The 17693-nt window shown below is 38.3% G+C and overlaps 2 protein-coding genes and 1 pseudogene across 3 annotated transcripts; 2 read left to right on the top strand and 1 right to left on the bottom strand.

Annotated features, from left to right (window-relative positions):
• The first annotated feature begins 253 nt into the window (after nt 1–253).
• LOC122283793 (G-type lectin S-receptor-like serine/threonine-protein kinase SD2-5) lies at nt 254–3527 on the top strand. Its single transcript, XM_043095246.1, has 2 exons — nt 254–553; nt 930–3527. The coding sequence occupies exon 2, from the start codon at nt 941–943 to the stop codon at nt 3368–3370; it is 2430 nt and encodes an 809-aa protein (XP_042951180.1). The 5' UTR covers nt 254–553; nt 930–940; the 3' UTR covers nt 3371–3527.
• A 1760-nt stretch (nt 3528–5287) lies between these two features.
• Nucleotides 5288–8281, top strand: LOC122283777 (annotated as a pseudogene).
• Nucleotides 8282–10865: 2584 nt separating this feature from the next.
• On the bottom strand, nt 10866–16713 carry LOC122283751. 2 transcript variants are annotated; one of them, XM_043095245.1, is made up of 4 exons: nt 16396–16713; nt 14634–14777; nt 11731–11903; nt 10866–11230 (listed from the first exon to the last, which is right to left on the bottom strand). In XM_043095245.1, the coding sequence occupies exons 1-4, from the start codon at nt 16444–16446 to the stop codon at nt 11083–11085; spliced, it is 516 nt and encodes a 171-aa protein (XP_042951179.1). In that variant the 5' UTR covers nt 16447–16713; the 3' UTR covers nt 10866–11082. The 2 variants fall into 2 exon arrangements, with proteins under 2 accessions (XP_042951179.1, XP_042951178.1); XM_043095244.1 differs by lacking the exons at nt 14634–14777; nt 16396–16713 and adding an exon at nt 12120–13142.
• Nucleotides 16714–17693: the final 980 nt, after the last annotated feature.

Here is a 17693-nt window from a genome sequence, read left to right as displayed (position 1 = left end):
TCAAATAAAAATGTATAACACGGCTACGGAAAACTAGATTTATTCGTAAAGAAAAAGTAAAATAAGGAAAACGACAAGAGCTTGGTACGTTTGGTGAAACTTTTGAGCGTCCTGAAACGAAGAGTCAAATTTGTCCATATTCAAAATATTACTATTTTCTCAAATATTACGTGTTACCGAGGGATGCTTACGATGAATAACACACAAAATGGGACACGAATGCAAAACCATTTTCTACATGCATCTCACAATTTAGAAGAAAAATTTAAAAAGCAGTTGACTAGCGCAGTTTGAGAGCATCTTCGTTGTTTTCTTTAGATGAATAGCTAAAAGCTTGGTCCTTCTTAATAAAGTACTTTTTGTGGAATTGGATGAACCATTTCCACAACATCGGTTTGTATTTGTCTGTGTCTCTTGCCTGCAAATACATGGAGATAAAGAGGGACAGTCATGGTTCATGTTAATTCCTTTTGTAGTCTAAAAACTGCGGAAAATGCTAAAAACCCATCTTTGCAATTTGCGAACTCGTTTGTCTCGGTGACTGAATCATAAGGTTAGTCATATCTCATTACTCCTTTTTTTTTTTCTGGGTCATTTTTTCTTTTCCCCTTCATTGATGGCGACGCAAAGCTCTTTTGTTGTTTTAGCATGGATTTTAGGATTTCACACATTTATGCAAAGAAGTCCATCAAGAACCACTGAGGAATAGGCTATTCTCTCTGTAAATGCATGCGATTTTCGAATAAACATCAATCTCTTTTCCCATTTACTCAAATATTGAATTTTAGAGACTATAGAGAGCCAAATTCAAGTTACTCAAAAAAATAGTGGTTTTTCAGCCTAAGTTCGCCCCCCAGGAATTTTTAGCAGGTATCCTCCATATTGATATTTCTTTCACTTATTTAGCCAATCTCAATCAACTGATTCAGTTACAGGAATTATGGGTTTGTTCCAAATTAGAACCTTATTTCTTTGCCTCCTCCTTGTACTCGAGACCTGCATAGCCAGCATTCAACAGTTTGGCCGGATATATCCTGGGTACCAAGCGTCTCAGATGGTATATATTGATAATAAAGGTATATTTCTGAGGTCGAATGATATGAAATTTGCTTTGGGCTTCTATACTAGTTTGGATGTTACGTTGTTTCTACTAGTTATCATTCACATGCCTAGTTCCAGAGTGGTCTGGACTGCTAATAGGGGCTTCTTGGTTGGAAATAGCGATTGCTTTGTGTTTGGAAAAAATGGGAACGTCTACTTGGAACATGGAAATGGTGTGGCTTGGTCCACAAACACTACAGGAGAAACAGCTAAAGCCATGGAATTGCAAGATACAGGAAACTTGGTATTGGTTGGGGGTGGTGGAAGAATTCTATGGCAGAGTTTTAGCCATCCTACTGATACCCTTTTGCCTGGTCAGGAATTCTTGGACGGAATGCAGCTCAAAAGTTTCCCCAACCGTCATGGCTTGTCTCACTATCTAGATTCCAGGTCAGGTGATTTGATCTTGTCAGCAGGGTTTGAAACTCCACAACTTTATTGGTCCATATCAAAGGACACCCGGAAAACCAATAACAGCATCAGCGGCAAGGTTCATTCTGTTACTCTGGTGTTTACATCCTGGAATTTCTACGATCAAAATAAAACCTTACTTTGGCAATTTGTCTTCTCCAATAGTCCTGGATGGAATGCCTTCTGGGCTGCTGTTTTAGGCTCTGATGGCTCCATATCATTCTATGATCTTCAAAAGGGGAAGTCAGTTACTCCCGAGGCAATAAAAATACCGCCAAGTTCCTGCGGCACTCCAGAGCCTTGTGACCCATACCATGTGTGCTCTTTTGACAATAGATGCCAATGCCCTTCACTTCTCAGATCGAACTCTGATTGCAAGCCTCAGATTAACTCAATGTGCAATGGCTCCAAGAGTTCAGTAAAGCTTCTACACATTGGCGAAGAGCTTAACTATTTTGCACTGAACTTCGTTACACCTTTGATGAAGCCCGATCTAGATGCTTGCAAAGAAGCATGCCTAGGAAATTGTTCTTGCCTCGTGCTGTTCTTTGAAAACTCTTCTGGGAGTTGTATTCTATTTGACCAGATTGGAAGTTTGCAACGGTCTAATATGGGTTCTACTAGTTATAGCACGTATATGAAGGTTTCAGGTGGTCTAGGTCCGGCAGTCGAAAATAGAAGGAACTGGAAGAGCATTCTTATAATCATGGTCATAGCTTTTGCAACTGTGACGATTATTATTGGACTACTTTATGCAGGATACTGGTACCTCAAAAAGAAGATATCACCACGACATCATTTAAATGATTCGGAAGAGGATGATTTCTTGGACAATCTTCCTGGGATGCCTCTTCGTTTCAGTTATATTAATCTTTCTAGAGCAACCCAAAACTTCTCTACAAAAATTGGCCAAGGAGGGTTTGGGTCAGTCTACGTAGGTGTGCTCCCAGATGGTACACAAGTGGCAGTGAAAAAGTTAGAGAGCACTGTTCAGGGGACGAAAGAGTTTAAAGCTGAAGTTACCACCATCGGGAGTATCCATCATGTGCATCTGGTCAAGCTAAAAGGCTTTTGTGCTGAAGGGCCTCACCGGCTTCTTGTATACGAGTACATGGAAAAAGGGTCATTAGATAAATGGATCTTCAATAAGAATGAAGAGGGTCACTTATTGGATTGGGATACGAGATTTAATATTGCTTTGGGAACAGCAAAGGGTTTGGCTTATCTCCATGAGGAATGTGAAGTGAAGATTGTCCACTGTGATATTAAACCTGAAAATGTTCTTCTTGACGATAATTTTGTTGCCAAAGTTTCAGATTTTGGTATGGCTAAGCTAATGAACCGAGAACAGAGCATTGTGTATACAACGCTAAGGGGTACAAGAGGGTACCTTGCACCAGAATGGATTACCAACTTTGCCATCTCAGAGAAGAGTGATGTATACAGTTATGGCATGGTCTTGCTTGAGATTGTAGGAGGAAGGAAGAATTATGATTCGGGAGAGAATTCAGAGAAAGTCCATTTTCCTTCTTATGCGTTCAAGATGTTGGAAGAGGGAAAATTGAAAGAAATCATTGACACAGAGCTAGAGATTGATGAAAGAGACGATAGGGTAGTCACTGCCATCAAACTTGCTTTGTGGTGTATCCAAGATGATATGCATCTGAGGCCACCAATGACTAAAGTAGTCCAAATTCTTGAAGGCTTTTGTGCTGTCCCTCCGCCTCCAACCACCTCTCAGTTAGGTTCACTATCAGCTTTCTCTAGATGGAGTAGTCAAGGGGCTACTTCATCAGGATTTGATGATTACTCCGGTGATGTAGCCTCGTCAGATGTTCGCTTATCAGGACCAAGATGATGATAGAACCAAATATCATGTACGTTAGAATGTTTCATCTTAACCTCTATGTATCGTTGTCATGAGTCATCAAGTTTTAAAGTTCTGTAATGGCCTCGTTTACATCAATAACTCGTTTTTACTAGATCTCAAATATGCTCATCTTTGTTTCTGACTACCATTGAAGTTCTCGTCTCGAAGCATTACTCCCGTTTGGTGACCTTTGTCTTGAAGAGGAGAAATAATAACTCTCAAAATCTCACCTGCATGATGAAACTAAAACATGTCTAGTTTTGATTCTTCAAGTCCTGCAAGGAATTTTCCTGGAAACTCCGCTACCATTGTTGGTCATGTTTTAGGTCTGGTTGCCATGCATGTCGTGTTCATTTTCTCCTTGGATAGAAAAATACGTCACCCAGATATGGCTGTTGAAGAATTTGATTTGATATTATCTTGATTTAATTTTCATAATAATTAAGACATTTAACTTATATCTTATATTCAATAACAATTGAGAATAGCAAAGATGTAGCCCTCAAATTATCTATTCCTCATTCTCTTCTCCCTATTCTTTTCTATTTTATTATATTTTCTATCAATAGCCTGCTGAAATAAGCACAATCCAGAAAGGAGATCAACAATATATTTAAGGGAGGGAACATGCGAGGTTGAAGGAAATCCGAGCATCATGATGCACGTTTGCTATCATATACAAAAATAGAAAGGATCTCAACTTGGGATTTAAGACCCAGCAATTGTGGCACTCACCTCACCATAAGGGACCACATTACACTGATCTTGGAGACGACTCGTTCAAAAGTTCAATTTCTCTCCCCTACTAGAAGAGCACTAACCCTACCAACAGGGACGAATGGTGGGATTGAAAATAAATAAAAGGAATTCATATTGAAAAGGCTTAAAACTTCTCTAATTTTATTCCTCGGTTTTTCAGTGACATTTTTCTTTTTTATTTGAACGAAACTTCTCTTTATATAAAAAAGTTAACAAATCCCAATAGAAAATACCATTAAATAAAAAACAAAAATTAAAATATCTCTAAATTCTCAGTCAAATTATCTTTTGAACTAAGCAAACTGATCATTATGAATTTAGAACCCTAAACTCCTAGTTAATTAACAGAATATTATCAAACCGTGAACTAATTTTCATTAAATTTCTAGTATCCCACTAATCGGCCTAGGTCAGCTAGCTGGAAGTGTGAACAACATTGGATAAGGGAATTAAGAAAGACCAAGATCACCTATGGGGAGTCTTGACTGGTCTGAGTCTGAGATTCTCTGCCAGTTAAGACCGGGCCGGACATGCTTTGGGGTTGCGTTTCTGATGAAGTTGGATCTGTTGTTGCTCTTTCAAGTTAACCTAAGTTTTTTGCATGTCATCTCTGACACTTGACTGTAGTTCAAAATTAAATATTCTTTGTATGTGTTTGATCAGCTTATATATATATATATATAGACAGTAACTTCCGCAGCGGGAAGCATGACGAATTTAGAGTTGTCATAGCCACTGTTAAGTAAAGGAATTATAAGAAACAAAATAAAATATTTGCAGTGATGCATGTGCTGTCACAAACGAAGGTTTTAACTTGGTAACGTTCTGATCACCAACATTATGTGCGACAAATTAAAAGAAATGCGGATGGAAGCAGAGGTTTAAAGTAAACAAAGGAACAATTTGGATTTTTCGTATCTTCTCTCAAATCAAGGGAAAGGCCAAGTCCATGATCCATCTACCATCTTCAATTCCGATTAATAAAGAATGAGGTCAGTCATAATATCTTTGTAATGCGTTCTGGGGCATGTTTTGCTCCTCATTAATGGCCATGCAATATGCCAATATGTTTCTAGTCTCTTCATAACTTTATGTGCTGCAAATTCAAGAAAACCTATCAACTAGATCTCGTACGGTTATATATATATATATATTCCTTTGTAGGTTGTTACTGGTTTTTCAGAAAAAAAAAAAAAAATAGCGGCCATGAATTGAACTTTGATCATCCATTTACATGAAAAGAAATCAGTCAATTGTTGGGGTTAAACAAGCTATGGATTTGCTCCAATTTAAAGTCTGGTGTTTCTGTCTCATTCTTGTGTCACAAACTTGCGTTGCTATCACTCAAAATATTGGTAAGATATATCCAGGATTCAAAGCGTCTCAGAAGAAGTGGGCTGAGAAAGACGGGTTATTCCTCTTATCCAACAGCTCAATATTCGCCTTTGGCTTTGGAGATGGCCAGAATGTCACTATGTTTGCACTACAAGTTATTCACATACGGAGTTCCAAAGTGGTTTGGACTGCTAACATAGGCTTATTAATGGTTACCGATTCTGATAATTTTGTGTTTGACAACAAGGGGAATGTCTACTTGGAAAGTGGGAATAGTGCGGTTTGGTCAACAAACACAACAGGAGAAACAGCCACAGCCATGGAATGGCAGGATTCCGGAAACTTGGTATTGCTTGATGAAAATGGAAGAATTCTCTGGCAGATTTTTAGCCATCCAACAGATACCCTTTTACTTGGACAGGAATTCTTGGAAGGAATGATACTGAAAAGTGTTCCCAACCGCAACAACTTGTCTCAGTATCTTGAAATCAAGTCAGGCGATCTAGTCTTGTATGCTGGATATGAAACTCCACAAATCTATTGGTCTATATCAGATGAGAGAAGGAAAACTAGGACCAATGCCAGTGGAATGGTTCAGTCTGCATCCTTGGTGTCCAATTCATGGGATTTCTATGACCAAAAGGGAGACTTACTCTGGCAGTTTATCTTCTCCAAACCCTCTGAACTGAATGCCACGTGGGCAACTGTTTTATGCTCCGATGCCTCAATCTCATTCCTTAATCTTCGAATGGGAAAGTCTGCAACTCCTGAGCTAACCAGAATACCACAAAGTTCCTGCAGCACTCCTGAGCCTTGTCACCCATTTTTTGTGTGCAGTATGAACAACGAATGCCAATGCCCTTCTTTTCTCAACTCTCAATTTAATTGCAAGCCTAATCTTATCTCAACCTGTAATAGTTCCACAAGCTCGGTAGACCTTTTATATGTAGGTGATAATTTTTATTATTTTGCACTTGGGTTTGTTGCACCCATTTTGAAATCTGATCTAGATGCTTGCACAAAAGCTTGCAATGAAAATTGCTCGTCTTGTGCTGTTCTTTGAAAATAGTTCTGGAAAGTTGCTTGCTGTTCGACCGTATAGGAAGTTTGCAACAGGTGGAAGCAGGTTCTGCCGGTTATATTACTTATTTGAAGGTCTTAAGTAATGGAGATGGAGAGCGAAGCCCAGCAAAAGAGAGCAGAAATGGAAGGCAAATTCTAGTCATTGTGATCATTGTCACAGTAACATGTCTGGTAATTGTTGATCTTATTTTTGTTGCATTCTCGTACCACCGCAAAAACAAGATATTACGGGAGACATCCCAAGACGCTTCAGAAGATGATAACGCGACAGCCTTTCTGGAATGCCTGTTCGTTTCAGTTACGGTGATCTTCAGAGTGCGACTAATAATTTCTCCATAAAGCTTGGCCAAGGAGGGTTTGGTTCAGTCTAACTAGGTGTGCTCCCTGATGGCACCCTGTTGACTGTGAAACAATTGGAGGGCATTATGCAGGGAACGAAAAAGTTTAGAGCTGAAGTTAGTCTTATCGGGAGTATACACCATGTCCATCTGGTCCAGCTCAAAGGTTTCTGTGCTGAGGGGCCTAATCGGCTTCTTGTCTACGAGTACAGGGGCAAAGGATCTTTGGATAGATGGATTTTCAAGCATAATGAAGATGGTTCCATTTTGGATTGCACTGGGTACAGCAAAGGGATTGGCATATCTCCATGAGGACTGCGAAGTAAAGATTATCCACTGTGATATAAAACCTGAAAACGTTCTCCTTGATGATAATTATGTTGCCAAAGTTTCAGATTTCGGTTTGGCCAAGCTTATGAACCGGCAGCAAAGCGCTGTAATTAGAGAGCTAAGGGGTAGAAGAGGATACCTTGCACCAGAATGGGTCTTTGACTTTGCCATATCAGAGAAGAGTGATGTATATAGCTATGGAATGCTCTTGCTTGAGATCATTGGAGGAAGGAAAAATTACGATTCGAGGCAGTGCTCGGAGAAAGCCTATCTTCCTTCTTATGCCTTCAAGATGATGAAAGAAGATAAACTAAAAGAAATTATCAATTCAAAGTTAGAAGCCGATGAAAAAGATGAAAGGGTTGTCACTGCTATAAAAGTTGCACCATGGTGCATACAAGAAGACATGCATTTAAGGCCGGCAATGACAAAAGTACTTCAAATGCTTGAAGGTCATTGTGCAGTACCTCAGCCTCCAACCTCCTCTCACTTGGATGCTCTCATTCAAGGTTCAGGAAATGGGGCAGCCGAAGCGAGTACAACGACTGATTACGACAGTGGTGCACAACTGTGTGCTGTTCCGCTATCAGGACCGAGATGTGAGAAGCGATTGTAGTGCATTTACTGTTGAATAAATAAACCCAAAGGCGTAGAATATTAAAGTTTTGAATCCTTTGTCTTTTTCCGATTGATTTATAATGCTTTAAGACTCCAAGAGCTTATGATGTCTTCATCAAATGCTTCATTAGCTAGCTTCTAAGGTTTCACATTGAGATATCATGACCGTTCGCTCTTGTTGGGCCGTGTTTCATTAGCTCCAAGCTGGCTGCAACTCGTATTTGAAATTCATCTTGCTCCGACTTTGGATTTTCATTTGACCCATTTTTTCAAAAACAAACACAAATTGGGCTTTAAGTTTTCGACCCTGCATGGATGTTGGAAACTATACACGCACACACAACATTCATGGTCTCTGAATAATTTCCCTTTCTATGTTATTTCTTTAGTAAAGTGATAGTATGATACCATTTACTCTTATAGTGGTCAAAATTAAGGGGGATGTTATAAAAATAGAAGTACCAAATACCTGTGTGTGTCATGTCAACCGTTGCCATCTATAAACTGACAATGATGTAGAGTGAAAGTAATATTTAGAAATTTCTAAAATATTAGACACCAAATAAAAAACCAACCAAAAGTTAGAAATGAAGTCAGAAAATAGTATGATTCAGGTATATTAGTCGAGTAGTCATAGATTGACCGATAAAAAGTTTCCTGGCTTAAATTTCAGCGGATCTATATACGCAGTGACCATGGTTCTTCTGTTCACTACCACCACTAAGGTACCAATTGCAGCTGTGTGGCTGAGATATTTCGAAGTGCAGAACCTGCACATAGTGTGGAAGATACATCACCCTTGCAGCATGATTTTTTATGCATGCACTTCTTCCAATATCACTTACTTTCCTATTTAGGAATAAGAAATTTGGCTAATCCATTGAGAGGCTGAAGCGTCAGGGTGAGAAGCAGACTTTACAATCGAAAGAAATGTCGAGAACAATTGCAAGTAAATGTGGGTCCAAAGATTGCAGTCTTGAATAAAAATCCATTTTTTGTGGGTCCAAACGCACGAAGCATTCCAGCCATGCATCAGCAACTAGCCAATACAATTAACAGTAGATGGAACGACTGGACAACGACACCATGTCTCAGGAGCTCCACTCCTTATGATAACTACAGACAACATAAAAGGAAAGTTAAACAATATGGAGCATGATAACGATTTGAGCATATTTCTGAGAGAAGGAAAGAAAAGGAAAGGAAATGATCAGGTGACCAATGCAAGGTAAGGGATGCCAATTTATTGAGGCCGCAGATAAAGAATAGGATCTATTGTGTATGATTTTTCAGAGATTGTATTGGGATTCTACTGCAGTCCCACTTGCAGCCGCGCTTTCCCCTCCCTTTCTCTCCAGCATCCATCTTTTGGCACTGGATATTTTAACGTTGATGTTGATTTGGTGCCACCAGTAGTCGCAGTCGGCATAATTTTTGGAACTATGCATTTCTTGGAAATTGTTGGCTCCCATTGTATTTACACAAATTCAAAGAGATTTGACTTGGCTAATCATGATCCAGTCCATAGAATGATAACTCAACCCACTCTCTAGTTTGGCGCATGATAGTACAATAGTACATACACTTTTTTAAAATATTATTGTCTTATTCTATCATAATCAAACATGCTATTAAAGTTTTTTTTTTTTTTTTTTTTTAACATGCTATTAAAGTTATTTATACAAAAAATAATATTTAACAGCATAATCTTGTAATAGGATTTATAGGATGGAGTCCCACGTATTTAATAATCAATCCAAACTTTGCATCATGCTGCGGTAGGAGACAGTGAAATGAACCAAAACAAATCGAGGGAAAAAATAAAAAAATAAAAGACAGAATTCCAAGTTGGAAAACAGTCATCGATCTCTTCAGCTAGCTGGATATATCAATTGCAATTACCAATTACCAAGATCCATTAGTTGAAAATAATGGGGTTTATTGCAGTCTGTACTTAACGGCACCAAACTGGGGAGTGACCAGGGACTGATCCACCATTTTCAACCATAGATCGATTGTCTTTTGCGAAGCTTCCTTGGGTTTATACCAATTTAGGAAACCAAGTTAACAATAAAGGTGTGATATGTATGTCAATACATTTATATGTTACTCTATTTGTTTAATAAACTAACGTACTCTTTTATCTGTGTAATAAGTGGAGGTGCTGTGTTCGAGGAAAGATCAGGGCCGTTGATTTATTTAAGTAATGAGCTACCAGTCCACGTGAGGAGCCCATGCTCCCATCTGGATCTTCATAAGCCAAGCCGCTGGATCATTACACTTGTCACCATCTGTTGTATCATATATATTGCATACTTACCGTGTAAACCCTAAGGGTGTTGGGTCATTTTTGTATGCAGCGGCTGGGTCTTTCTCGAGAGGCAGAGAGATAGAGAGAAAAGAGAGAAGGGGGTTGTTTTAGGGTTTCTGTGTTTGATCTCTAGAGAGAAATCTGTGCGATTTTTTGTGAGGGCTTGTAATCCTATTGAACTGAGGCTTCTCTGTGCTGTAATCTTTATCAATAAAGATCTCTGAGGCCATTCCTGCCGTGGATGTAGACCATTAGGGTCGAACCACGTATCTCGGTGTGTTCTTTCTATGTTTTTTGCTTATTTTCTTATTTCATTATTCATTCTTATTTCCTTGCTAATTTCTGGTGTATATATGATCTCGGTTATTTGTTGATTCGTGCTTATATACTGGATCTGGAAGTGCTGTATATTCTTGGATATATCTGTGTTGGTATTCTGCTGGTTTTGTGAATCTTGTGAACATATTTGATAACAGAGTGGTTATTGTGAATCTTGTGCATTTCGGTTTTGAGTCAAGAAACAGTAATACTCTTGTTGAGTTTTCTGAAACGAAACTTATAAGATTTGTTATCTGTATTGAATTTCTTTATTACAAATCTTGGCAATATTTTTGTATATATAAAACACTAGTTTTATAACAAAAGGGAAAAATAAAGACAAATCCACCGTTTCCGTTTTTTTCTCCCCCTCCATATTGGGCAAACCATAAGGCACAAAGATATATATATTTCCTCAACAAACTTACAAAAAATTTCTGCAGCTGATGAAAATTTACAGTCAGGACTTCTTACCCAAATTTACAGAAACGGGGGTACGTTATTTCTTGGCTACTACGTTACTTGAGCTATCTTACAGCCCACAGGAGAGAGAGAGAGAGAGAGAGAGAGAGAGAGAGAGAGAGAGAGAGAGAGCTGAAGATTTGAGATTAGGCTGCAGTTAAAGGAGAATGGTGAGAAGCTCCTTGGAAGAGCTTTGGCGGGGGTGCAAGGTTGTGGCCACATTCATGTCGTTCCTCTTGATCATCCTCTTCTTCGGCATCCCAAAGAAATCGAGCATATGAAGCTAAGACATAACTGCAAACAGTCCAGAAGTTTAGATCAAAACTTTAGCACTAACTTTTATCATGACATCTACAGTAAGAAAGGTACAGACCAATACTAAAAAAATATCATAATTGGAGAGCCGGAACAAAAAGTTGATCAAATCATGATGAAAAAATATCAAGTACTTGAAGGACTACCTCTATAAGTAAAGCAGTAATTCAATCACACTAACTCAACATATGTTATAAATTAAGAACTTGAATCGAGAATATTCTATTCAACAACTTCTAAAACAAATTGATCTCCACTGGACAGAAACCACTTAGCAAGTTAGCATGCAGAACCCATCAATGCTTCATTTTTAAAAAAGATCAGGAAAGATGTAATAATTTGATCATAATAAAGCTTTTATTACACCTAAACAAGTAACTTTACGTTAAACCATTCACAATATTAGAGTTTAAGATCCAGAATTTGTCCAAATCCAAGCCCGAAGATTTCGATTAAAAAAAAGGTGATGTCTTTCTTACCAATCGTCTGGGGCGGTTTTGACAGCTTGATGATAATAACTCTCGGCTCGATCAGCATCCTTCTTTGATTGCCATATTAAATCGGCATAGAGAGATAAAACATTCCCATCACTTGGGTTAGCCAAAATGGCCCTTCCACAATACTCTTCTGCTCTAGCGAAATCTCGACGAACCTATTCACAAATCAAAATTCCAAACAAAAGTTCACAACACAAGTCAATCAGCTAGCTATAGGAGGCCAATATCTGGCTGCTATGTTAGAATATAACAATTGTACTAATTATACGATCAGTTCTTTTAGGTTAGCCATTTTTCGTAGCAACCAAACAAAGAAAGGGGTCATCAACATGCCAAGAGTTTGCAAGATTTTCCAATCACTTCTTGATTACCTCTTTCAGAAACTTTGCATAGTTTCCAAGCAAGAGCGCATTGCCTGGGTTTGCTTCGATCATCTTCTGGTAATAAGCGTCAGTGTTTTCACTCCCATGATTATTACTTTCGAAAGACCCTGACCCACCATGATCACCTCCATGTCCATCATCTGATCCTCTCCCACCACCGCCACAAACACGACCACCATCGCTCCCAACTCCACCACCCCCCACCAGAGTCTGCAACGAACTATCGTTCTTCTCCACAGCACATTCCTCATCGTCCACCACCGTATCACCCAACCCAGAGCTTGAAAAGAGCCTCTGAATCGAAGATAATGAAGGTGAAGAACTGGGTTTTAGCTCTCGTTCTTCTTCTCCGCCCTTGATTGTGATTTTTTGTTGTTTTTTAGGGGAGTGAGATACGGGATTCTTCTTTTTGGGTTTTGGCGGGGCTTGAGAGTCCGTTTCAGTCAAGATTTGGGTTACCTTCATCGTCGAGTCTTCAATGGGAGAACGATGAAAAGATGTTGAGAAAGAAACTGATCTGGTCCTTGTAAGTGCGTCGGCCTCGGGGGATGAATCCTTGGAGTGGGTTACCCATGAGTTCCAGATCGGTGCGGAGGAGCTCCTCAGAAGCATGGTTAATGATTTCAGAGAGAGAGAGAGAAAAGGTTGAACGAGGAATGAAAAGACAGAGAAACGGAAAAGAAATATGGCATTTGAGAGAAACAGAGCAGCCAAAAGATGAATAGAGAAGCGGGAGAAACAATGAGAAACAACGGCTGAGCGGTGGATTTTATTTATATAGAAAGTAGGAAGCAGCGGGAGATGAATGGATCCAGGACCGTACGATCTGTACTGAATAATTGGCAAACGACGAGGCACATTGCTGGGTGAACGTGTGATATTAATTGCTGTCCGTAGAAATATATGCCCATACGGATGAATGAGGTCGTTGGGGCAGAGATCAATCTTTACGACCTCTGAGGAACTGACACCTGGCTCTGTCACGAGACGTCCCCTATCACCTATCTTCTTCTACTACCATTTCATTGTCATCAAACTTTTGCATGGCCATCAACACCTGACACAATTGGCATGCATCGCTGCCATCTTAGCTTCCCTCACGAATTCATTTTTAATGCTATTATAGCGATAGTTCAAAATTATTCTCCTTCCATACCAATAATATGACATAAATAAATTTGAAAGAAAATTTTAAAATTTGCAAATTAAATTTAGTTCAATCTTATAAAATTGAATTCACACCCTAACATAACTTGTTGCGATTTAATATAATGTACATTTAATGTACCATATCTAATTATGTTAATTCATAGACTTTACTTTTGTGAGACTTCTATGTATTAATCACAACGCAAGAATAAAAATAAGGGAAATAAAAGGCGTGGGTGCAGGATCCCAAATGAAAGCATCACAACAAATAATAATATGTATGAAAAATAACATAGAAAATGGATATAAGACGGGTGACTTAAATCCAGATGAATCCCAATATTTCGTGAAAGAGTCGTTCTACAGCCACACATGGGGCTCCCGACAGTGCCTTTTTTTTCTTAGACTTTTTTCATGCATTTTTTTAACAATTTTAAGAGTAGCATCTCTCTTCCATGTAATTATATGAACAATGGAAGAACAACCAAAAAAAAGAGCTAATAAGAATATTAAAAGCCAGTCCACTTAAATGAAAACGTCTGCATACATAGACCATAATATACCATACGAGTATATATCTTATCTTGTGGGTACCCACTCTAACAATGGGTCTTACGGTCCTGAGTTATTCTCATAAAGTTTGATGGTTAATACACTGAACTGGACCCCTATAAAGTTTGATGATTAAAACTATGATGCTGAGTGTTGGGAGTGCGTTTAGTATTTTTATGATTTATGAGACGTACTCAACTTAAACTATCTTCTAATTCTAGGATAGTATGATGATCCACATCATTTATCAAAGCCCTGATAATGCACAAGGTAGCATGCATGGAACACAACTCCACTAAAATAAAGTACCATCCGTGAAATACCAAATCAAAAAAGATTATCCTTCAACTACATAAGTTTAGTATATCTTCGGGTTTTTCTTGATTTTAAACCAGCCTCTACTTTTTGGCCAAGTATCTTCATATCAATCGCAACAGGACCTGCAACCCTTGAGGCAAACTCAACCCTGTATCTTATCCCTATAAAATGCGAAATAGTGCGTTGCTAACTATACTTGAAATAGCGTGATACAAACTATCATTTCATAGTATCGATTGAATTTCCTTCAGTTGCCATTGGAAATGGGTAACTACCAGAAGAATTGTGAAGGAATGCAAGCCTAGATAAATAGCTTGGTGCTACTTCAAATATCATATTGACTTTGATTATTACAGCATTTAAACTTTATTTATATAACATAAACAAGTTTATTCCACTACCCCAATTCAAATGCTTCCTGCTTGATGTATATCCTAATGCCATTCCCCTACCCAAAACATAATGTACATGATAAAGGCTTACTGGGTTAGCTTCTAAATCCAGATCATTTGTCCGGTCTACTTCTCTCATCCCATACAGAAGCCCAGAAGAATAAAGACATCCAGAAAAAGACAGCAAAGAATATCTGTAATCTATCTTGAAATTTGGACAACGATGCTGCAAGTCCTGTTCCCAAAAGGATGAAAAAGATCACTGGGTCAGTGAACACCAAACTTCAGAAACTTCAGGGATGTAAGTATATAATGCACACAAGAAATAAATGAGTCACATTATCTGACAAGCTCACATAATTAAGGTCACATATTCATCACTCAAAGCGTCTTTTAACAGTTTGCCAAATGTCATTCCATATGAAAAAATAAAAATAAAAAAAGACTGTATTTTACAAGGATATGGTACATGGGATGCAAGAGGACAGGTAGGGGAAAGGATGAAACAGCGAGACTGGTAGAAATCCTTAACCAAATATCCCCTAGACAACAATCCATTGACATGCATCAATTCTTGGCATATTCTGCACATACCACCCATAGTTCATGGTATGGCTCTTTTTAATCATCCTCGTGTTGTTTGCAACCCACAGCCCATTTACAATTACAATCCTCGTTTTTTTCAGTAAGGGAAAAGAATAACGCCAGATTGCTTGCATTACTCTATTGCTAGCACAGTATCCTTCCGACCAACATTTACTTTACTCTTTACTTAATTGTATATTAATTTTATGTTTGGAGACAGTTTACTGAGTTCAAAACACTTGTGATTTATGATCAGTGTAATGTCTCAAACACTAAATTACTGTATAGAGTCCACTGAGAAGTTAATAGACACCAAAACTTCCATTTTTTTCACATAAATCTTCAGCAAGGTAGAGCCCTTCATACCCACCCTGGAGAGTAAACCTCGGATACACAAACCCACCCGTGAAAATCATTTCAGGAAATTCAGTAAAACACTTGGGAGTTCTAAGCCTACAGCTCATCCTAAACCAGCCATTTGAGTCTTTGACCACTAGACTGCCCCACGACAAGTATATGAATAATCCCCTTGGCATAATGTTGTGTTTTAGATATTCAATAAGGATTTGGCTTGTGTTTTGTTAGCTCGGAACTAGCCTGTTCAACAAGGGAGAAGTATAGCATAACAAGGGAAACTTCAAAAGAAGAAATAATGTTCAACATTCAAAAAATTTATGCAGTAAATTATTTCTGCAGTAATAATTTATGCAACATTCAAAAAATGGTCCTCAACCAAAACCAAATTGATGTTGAATGGGAAATTAAGGAAAAAGAAAAAAGCATAAAGCAATTTACATACATGAAAGATTGGCAGCCATAAAGCCATTTCACAAATATAAGATTTAGTTTCATTGTCGCGATAAATATTAAATACAAGATTAAATGGCTACACAAAGGATAAGGCGAAGAGTTAGAATTTAGATCCCAGACATTAAACGTATTGATTCTTCTATTTCTACTTCCACTTCGGATAACAAGCTCCGATTTTTTTGGGGGGTGGGTGGTTGGAAACTTTGATGAGAATGAGGTACGTATGAGCAAATACGTGATTGGATGAGACTGACCTATGTATGAGCAAATACATAGCTTAAAAGGCATAATTTTTCTTACGGTCAAAAGGGGAAAAAATTATCAAACAATTGAAGTCACAAAGTCTCTTAATGCTGCGTTTGGAAGAAAAAATTGTCTTTCAGAATCGGAAATGGAGCACAAAGCAAATAAAAAAAATCCCAGGTAAATGTAATGAATTTAAAAACAGGAACCCGAACCTGAGAGAGGGACCGAGTCATCCTGGGGAGGAGGACCAGGGCTGGCGGCATGGCAAGGACGACAGGGCCGGAGAACGCGGGGATTGGAGCGGAAGGAGGGGGATGGACGGTAGGGATGGACCGGAGAGGAAAGGAGATGATAGGTGGAAAGAGGGAAGAAGCGGTGACAGCGGGTGGAGAATATTATGGGGAAGGAGTGGAAAACGAGAGAGAAAGAACTAGGCAGTGGTTTATGGAAGGCGATGATTGTCGTGGCTGCGGAAGAGAGAGAGGCAGAGAGGGATGCCATTTGGAGAGGGAATGTGCTTTCGATTCTCGAGTTGGGGTGTTGTAACACTTTTAGATAGGGCCGGTTGATTGGGCTTAGAGCTACTTTTGTTGGATTGGGCTCCCAACTCAAAAGTGGAAGTGGGTTTGGTTCATTGGAGGTTTCCTGAAACTCCACGCTCTGCCTCCGTTCTCACCCGAACAAAGTATACTACTATACTTCAGATCACTCCAGCGCGCTGAGTATGAAAAGCTTTCTACGACCGGAAATAAATTTTATAAAAATAAATTTATAAATACGTATAATTTTATCTAATATATTAGATATATTTATAATAAAAATAATTTTATAATCTAATATACTACATTAAATTACCTCAATTTATAAATTTACTCTTTAGTGAACATAAAAGTAAAAAGGAAAATTACAAGAAATTAGTGTGGGTAGTAGAACCCAACCCCGATCCATCCTGCCCTTTGAATAATACTATACACCACACCACCATCTCACTTGCATCATATTATATATGATATGGCGTATTTATCACTATTTATTGATAAAAAAAGTATGCAATAAATGATCATTCAATAATAATAAATATGTCACATCTTATTTAATAGAATTCAAGTAAGATAATAGTATGATCTATAAAATTTTTCATATATATATATATATATATTTATAAATATATGTTGTTAGTTTTACTATAAAAAAATATAGTAACATGTATTAAGTATAGTTTTTATTTGATACTTTATCCAAGTTACAATATAGCCTAACGTGACTATTAGAGGCCAAGCAATATAATAATCTCAGTTAGGCTATACGTACAGAATGTTGAGTGATTGGGATTAGGGCTCGATACTGAAGCTATTCCCACGCACGACGGCATTTCCAAACGATGAGATATATAATAGGTTATAATCAGCTTCCGGAGATGATGCAATGCAATAATGCCTGCATTTTATGCACTTAATCACACAGCCAGCTAGGAGGCTTTGATCCCCACAGCATTTTCCTTTATTCATGT

The sequence above is a fragment of the Carya illinoinensis genome, chromosome 1 (assembly GCF_018687715.1).
Source record: "Carya illinoinensis cultivar Pawnee chromosome 1, C.illinoinensisPawnee_v1, whole genome shotgun sequence".
Classification (NCBI taxonomy): domain Eukaryota; kingdom Viridiplantae; phylum Streptophyta; class Magnoliopsida; order Fagales; family Juglandaceae; genus Carya; species Carya illinoinensis.
Note: the sequence above shows the minus strand (reverse complement) of the source record. Positions and strands in the feature narration are given on the sequence as shown.